The 7,114-nt window shown below is 32.1% G+C and overlaps 1 protein-coding gene across 1 annotated transcript; it reads left to right on the top strand.

Moving 5' to 3' along the window:
- Positions 1-1,094: 1,094 nt before the first annotated feature.
- On the top strand, positions 1,095-5,319 carry LOC308678895 (olfactory receptor 10A3-like; the record flags this gene model as incomplete). The annotated part of the gene is made up of 3 exons (XM_081346128.1): positions 1,095-1,229; positions 3,257-4,187; positions 5,174-5,319. The coding sequence occupies 3 exons, from the start codon at positions 1,095-1,097 to the stop codon at positions 5,317-5,319; spliced, it is 1,212 nt and encodes a 403-aa protein (XP_081202254.1).
- Between the last annotated feature and the right edge of the window lie 1,795 nt (positions 5,320-7,114).

Raw genomic sequence — 7,114 nt, 5'->3', positions numbered from 1 at the left:
CTATTTTTTAAATGTTGTTATAATGGGATCTGATATGCAACCATTTTAGTATGAATAAGTGCTTTTAATGCATATTTCTTCTTCTAATTCTATAAAATGTTGTTGCTGTTATTGTCAGAATGTGAGCCATCAGTTTTATTTCTTTTTTGTATTCTACCCAGTCATTTCTTGTGAGATAAACAGCTACTGTAGATAAATTTGATATATAAATAAAAATAAACAAATATTTTACATCTTCTTTCCTATCCAAAATAAATTTAAAAAAATAAAGCCATGTTCTTTTTCCTTTATTCTGTCTTACTGTCAGAAATGGATTTGTTCTAGAAAAACAGTCAAATGGTACCCTCAAGATGAAAAAAAAATCTATATACTAAATAGTATTATAGTTCATAATCTAAATCAAGAATTAGACCTGTTTTACATGTTGCTAATTGCTTTCATTCACAGATATATGCAAACTCTTAACACATATAAAGAGATGATAAAAATGAAGTTTTTCCCAGAGATGATATACACAGGAGTAGCCATGTGTATGTCATGTGTGTTTGCAACTTCTTTACATCCTGTTTATGATTTTTGCATGTAGGTTAATAATGCTGTGATAACTAACCACTAATTAATATTCATTCTTGCTCCAATCCCTTAGTTTCAGTCCATCACAGGGCTACCATTCCATACAGACTATTAAAACTTTAATATTAATGTTTAATGTTATCTGGTTAATGTTTCCCAACTTTGCCTTGAAATCAGAAGTTAGAATATATTCCAACCAGATAATTGGTTTATCCATTATTCTCTAACCCAATTTTTAGGATTACTCTATTATTACAGTGTTGTCCTGCACTTCCTTGTTTTATTCAACATCAATGTTATTATAAGAGACCTGACCTGATAACCTACAATTTCCACAACCTCTTCCTATTCACTAAGACCAACAACAGTTGTGATTTAAAATCTCCATGATTCATTGGGCAGTACCCTTGATTCACATTTTGTTTTATTGTCATATGGATAGCATAGTTCTATATTTTTTGTTAAAACGTGTACTAATTATTTTTCTTATTTCCATTCCAATCCAAATAAGGGCAAGCCAAATGAATCATTATAAAGTGGATGTGGTAGATATTAGTATGTCTTCAGACATGGAAGAAGCTGTCACTTCCATCACAGATGTTATCTGTCTTCATTCAGCTTTACTGCTGGAATTCCAGATTGCCATTGTTGTCAGTGTAATGTTCTGGTCTCTTAGCATCCAGGCCAGATTTTATTTTATTAATTCCTGATTATAGGGCAGCTGTGTTTGAACTTCAAAAGGGTAGTGCTTGTGCCTTAGTGAGAATGTAATAGGTCTGTAACTCTCTTGCAGAGTTCTCCAAGTGAATTAAGAAATATGTTACATTTAATTCATTAAACAATTAGATCTTTATTGCTGAAATAAAATTACTGCAGCCAGGAATGAGTCTATCACCAGACTAAGTGTTCTGACTGATGCAGTGCTTACCAGTTTCTGGAATTTGTGACTGCTAACATCAGATTGCAAAAAGTTGGATAACTTTGTATAATAAAATATCTTATCTTGTGATCACAATGTGACATGTATGAGTTGTGAAGCTAAACTTTAATATTTGTTTGTTTAATGAAACATATAAACCACCCAGATCTATTATTTGAGCTACCATGGTATACAAGAATGTTAATTTTTGGTATAATCTGCAGGCTACTACAGTGAACTTCAGTTTTAGTTTCTTTTGAATCCTACTCATTGAAGAATTGAATATAATAGTTGTAGAACTGAAATTTATTCTCACCCTCAGTATGGATGAGATCAAAATACATTATTTTAATTTTCTTGAATGTCAGTATATCATTAAATGTATAAGGAATGGAAGATTCCACCTTTTCTTAAAATTTATTAAAAACTCCCTTTTTGTTTCAGTTTGTTTTCTCAGTTATGGATCTAATCATTCTCAATTTCTCTCTCACTAAGGATATATTTCTATATCTACATCTCTCTCTTTGTCTGTCTCTGTCTCTTTCTCTTTAATATTTTTGTGAGATCATTTCCAATTCAGCTTTGTTTTAGTGGGTTACACTGATTATTTATAGTAAAAGCTTATATTATGTCATGTTAGCATGGGCCAAATATATTTTGCTTCCTCTGCTATAAAACATTTGTCATTCTTTAAGATGCCAGGAAACTGTTTGTGTTTTTATACATATACTTATTAACTTGCCACATATGATTAGTTCTAAAAATCCTTCTAAGACACTGCTTTTAATAGATTGAAGAGCATCTAACAAATTGTCATGGGAATTTTTTTATCATGCTATGTAGCACATAAATAACCATTTAACTGAGACATCCATCTTACTGTGGAACAGTTTAGAAAGCAGGGAAAAAGAGAAAACATGGTAAGGGTTGTATCAGAACAATTTTTGAATATAATTTGGTGGGCATATTTATTAGGATAGCTATAGAATATTAACACTTTTGAGCAAGATGTACCAATCACAGATCTCCTTATGGAAAGAGAACTGAATATAGACTTGTTATGAATTAAACCTTTACTACATCTTCAGATATTTCACCAATAAGGTAAATAAAACTTTTTTAATCATGTTTTTGAGACTCTGCTGCAGGAGAATTATTTGCTTTAATGCATAGATAATTTCCTTAAGCCTTTTTTTCTTACTTTCTTGAAAACATAACAACAAGAATCATTTCTGAATCAGACCAAAGGTCTATTTAATCCATTTTCCATTTTTAGCAGATGTTCGTGGGAAGTTTAGAAATGTTCCTTGAAGAAAATCCTTCCAGATTTTAAGAAACTGGTCAAAGACAGATGTAGGAGATGACCAGCCTGAACCCAAGGGAGGGATCAAATACATCATCAGTCATGAGTCCCTTCTCTCCAACAAGACATCTAAATCCAGACCACCTTGAATTACTTCTACTGTTAACCCCCACTAATTTCTCTTGGCCATTTTTAGCTCAGATTCTTGTGGAGAGCTGAAGCTTGCAATAAATCTTTATACCCATTTAAACTGTCTGGATCTCCTAATTTTCCTGGCACTTGACAAAAGGCTTGCCTTTGAAAACTGGATGTTTAGTTTTACTTTTGTCGTCAATAGCAATTGAACAAAAAGAATGACATCTTTTATATGATAATTTGTATAATTCCAGAAGCAACAGAGATTTGGATATCATAATCTTTCTAAAACGCATATTAAATATTTTGTTTTAATTTTTCTTAAGAGGCAGTTAATGGGCAACAAAGAGAATCAGAATATGTCAAGTGTGACAGAATTCATTCTCTTAGGATTTGGGGATCTCATTAAACTGGAATTTCTTCTTTTCCCAGTGTTTTTAATGATTTACTTGATGACCATGACTGGGAATCTTCTTATTGTCCTCTTAATTGTCATTGACAGACATCTTCACACACCCATGTATTTCTTCCTACTAAACCTATCTTTACTGGAATCCTGCTATAGTTCTGTCATTTTGCCTAAAACATTATTGTGTCTCTTGACTGGGAAAAAAAGTATATCCCTAAATTCTTGCTTCATCCAGATTTATTTATTTGCTTGTCTGGGAGGGGCTGAATGTTATTTTCTATCTGTCATGTCTTATGATAGGTATTTAGCTGTGTGCAAACCACTGCACTACTCTACACTCATGAACAATAGGTTGTGTCTGCAACTTATAATTGTGTCCTGGGCAAGTGGAATATTAGTTAGTACAAGCACAACCTTCTCAGTAGCTTCCTTAACCTTCTGTGGACCCAATGTAATTGACCACTATTTCTGTGATTTATCCCCATTCATAAAAGAAATCTCTTGCACAGACACATATATTGTAGAACTAACTGCATTTACATTTGCTTGCATTTTTACCTTTCCTCCATTACTTCTCACATGGATGTCCTACATTTTCATTATTTACACAATCGTTAGAATTCCATCTACTACTGGAAAGCAGAAAGCTTTCTCTACATGTTCCTCTCATCTCACTGTGGTTGCCCTTTTTTATGGAACCCTCATGCTTGTCTATATGCTTCCACAGTCTAGGAATCTCAAACGTCTAAAGAAAATCTTCTCTCTCTTCTATACAGCACTGACTCCTCTGATCAACCCTCTTATTTATAGCCTCAGAAACAAGGAGGTAAAGGCAGCCATGTGGAAAGGTCTCAGGAAATTTGTCATACACATAAGAAATTCAAGACCCAATTTTTGTTCAATATCAAAATGAAAGTGACTATGATTCAGCAATTATTTTTCAGATGTAAATTATACATGCATGTGTGCATGCAGAGAGATACATGACAGAAGAGAGATAGATAAATAGACAGGCAGGCAGACAGACAGAGTGGTGCTTTGTGTGAATGGAAAATAAGGTATTTTTCACACTGAATTTGGGAATCAGTTAATATATTTTCAGATGGGACATTAAATGAGAATAACTCTTTATTAATTGTGTTCACTATAAAACCCTCCCCAACCTGATATTAATTTTAATTGCCTCTATTAATGGCTAATAGGTATTCATCTGTATATATTGAACCTACTGACAATTGATAATTTTCTCTCTTACACAAAATATAAACATTATCTTTTATGATGTGCATTGTGTGTATTTTATGTGCATGCATTGTATATATATATATATATATATATATATATATATATATATATATATATATATATATATATATATATATATATATATATGTTTAAGTATTTGTCAAGGCTTTTTTATATATATATATATATCTGTTTATCCAACCATCCACCTTTGTAAGCTATTTGTATATTTAAAAAAATAAAGCATGGATAAAAAACAAATTTTATGAAAATTCTGTTTTTCATTTGCTGTTAATTGATAAAGTCAATACAACCTTTTTTAAGCATACCCATAAACTGCAACAAAATTGATTCTTATTTCAGAGAAAGAAAGAAAGAAAGAAAGGAAGGAAGGAAAGAAGAAAGAAAGAAAGAAAGAAAGAAAGAAAGAAAGAAAGAAAGAAAGAAAGAATTATCACCATAAGACCAGCAGTGCGTCTAGTCCAGTTATGTATTCCCACATAGTCACAGGTTCTCTTATAAACAATAGAAATTGCCCTAAAAATAAAAATGCACAATGCTGATTTGCATTTTCCTTCTATTTTTGTAGACCTCAACACAAATACAGCATTGATGAGAGCATGTAGGAATACACTTGTGGCAGTGTTAGGTATTGAAAACCCAGCATTGAAGATTGAAGCAATAGAGGATGTACAACATTACTACAAATTCCAGGAGAATTTGAATTTGAATTGAATTAAGCTGAATTAAGAAAAAAAAGTAATTCCATTCTATAGAATTTTATGAAATGTATAAAAAAATGAAAAATGTATATTCCTAACAGAGCTAATATGCTTATCCCTGCTGTCCTAGAAGGGATGAAATAAGTGTGATATTTGATTTCACTGTTAGGAAACTGATTAAAATATCAGAAGAAACTCACAATGAAAGCTTAAGAAGCCAAGGTTTGGAATGGGTATGTAGTTGGGGATGACATACTACCAAATTTAATAAAATGAATAATTTAGATGTAATGTACAAAAGATCTCTTACAATGATATGATTTTATGTATTTATGGGGAAAGGGATATATAAGACAAAAAACAACAACAATGAAAGTTAAAGCAGTTTATCTTTCGTTTGCAACAGTGGATTTCCATGGTACTTAAAACAAGGTTTGGGACAAAGGGATCCACAGGAGAATGCTGACTTCATGAGAATGATGACAGCAGCATTGTGGCATTGCATTACAAGATCAGCCGCTTCCTTTTTTGAATTTTTATTACAACAAATAAAAGTATAAAAAAGACAAGGTTTGGGTCATAATGACAAACCTCTGCCCAACCTTTAACTCCTATGAATATTCTGGATTGAGAAATCGTTATGAGTCAGGAGTCATCACTCAACTATTAGATTTGTCAGCAAGCCACCCTTTGGAAAGAAATGGGATCTGAAATGTTTCAACACCTAATCTTGCTTTGCTATTCCCATTAAACTTACCCAAATTTCAAACAGAGAGAATAGTGTGGATAAAAATTAACCATTTTGCTTTTGAATTTCAGGGTCCTGATCCCAGAATATTTGGAGAGTCAAAAAGCAGGTGCTGGATGCCTTCATGTAGCCCCCAGTTATTATATGGCCTTCTTTTACTCTGAGATAATAGAAAGCTTATGTATAAACTCTTCCTGTTTGCTTCCAGATCCTAAGTTAAAGCCAGAAATTTATTTTTTTTGGGGGGAAAGGGGCTGCTGAGATCTTTTTCTACTTAAGACATAAAATCTATTATTACTGTTGCAATTTATTATTTTTATTCTTGGATATTTATTTTATCTGTGTTTTTAATTGTATATGACTTTTATAAACTCATTGATTCCCACTGATGTTTCTATCAGCTGGCAATTTTCCTGTGGTCTCACTGATTCTATTGGAACAATCCATCATTTTTCTTTTCTTGTTTTATTTATTCCTCCGTTTGTTGAGAACTTTGACTGGGTTTTTGTTTTGTTTTGTTTTCTTCCTTGATCCTGTCATCTACTAATTATCTAATTCTTCTAATTGTCCAAGATTTATCTATCCATAGTTACATTTTCACCTGACAGAGATTTGGGAAGGTTTTTGTTTCTGTTTTGGTTTCTGCCTTTATTTCTCATCTCATCCAAAAGGTCCTCAGGGCACCAAAAGTGTTCTTATATTTATCCTATATTCTGACCATGTTTTCCAAGCCATCTCCTCCTGGCCCACCTGTTTTTCAAGTTATTATAGCACAACTGAAGTCAACCAGCTGAGAATTGCCACTTTAAGTATGCAGATATGTGTAATAATCAAGCAGCTTCTTTCACAGTCATTAAAAATATTTGTTGTATTATTGGAGTAAGATATTATTAAGAGACTATTAGTCCCAGGGTATTATATGTTGCATAGAAGAACCTTTATGCATTTGATGGAATTAATTTCCAGCTTTCCATCAAAAGATGACATTGAGTTAGCTAACAGAATAATTAATCAAATTATTTATCAAATTCTACTAATTAGGTGTTTGTCCCTATGTTAT

This window comes from Vipera berus (assembly GCF_964194415.1).
Source record: "Vipera berus genome assembly, chromosome: Z".
NCBI classification, from domain to species: Eukaryota; Metazoa; Chordata; class Lepidosauria; order Squamata; family Viperidae; genus Vipera; species Vipera berus.
Note: the sequence above shows the minus strand (reverse complement) of the source record. Positions and strands in the feature narration are given on the sequence as shown.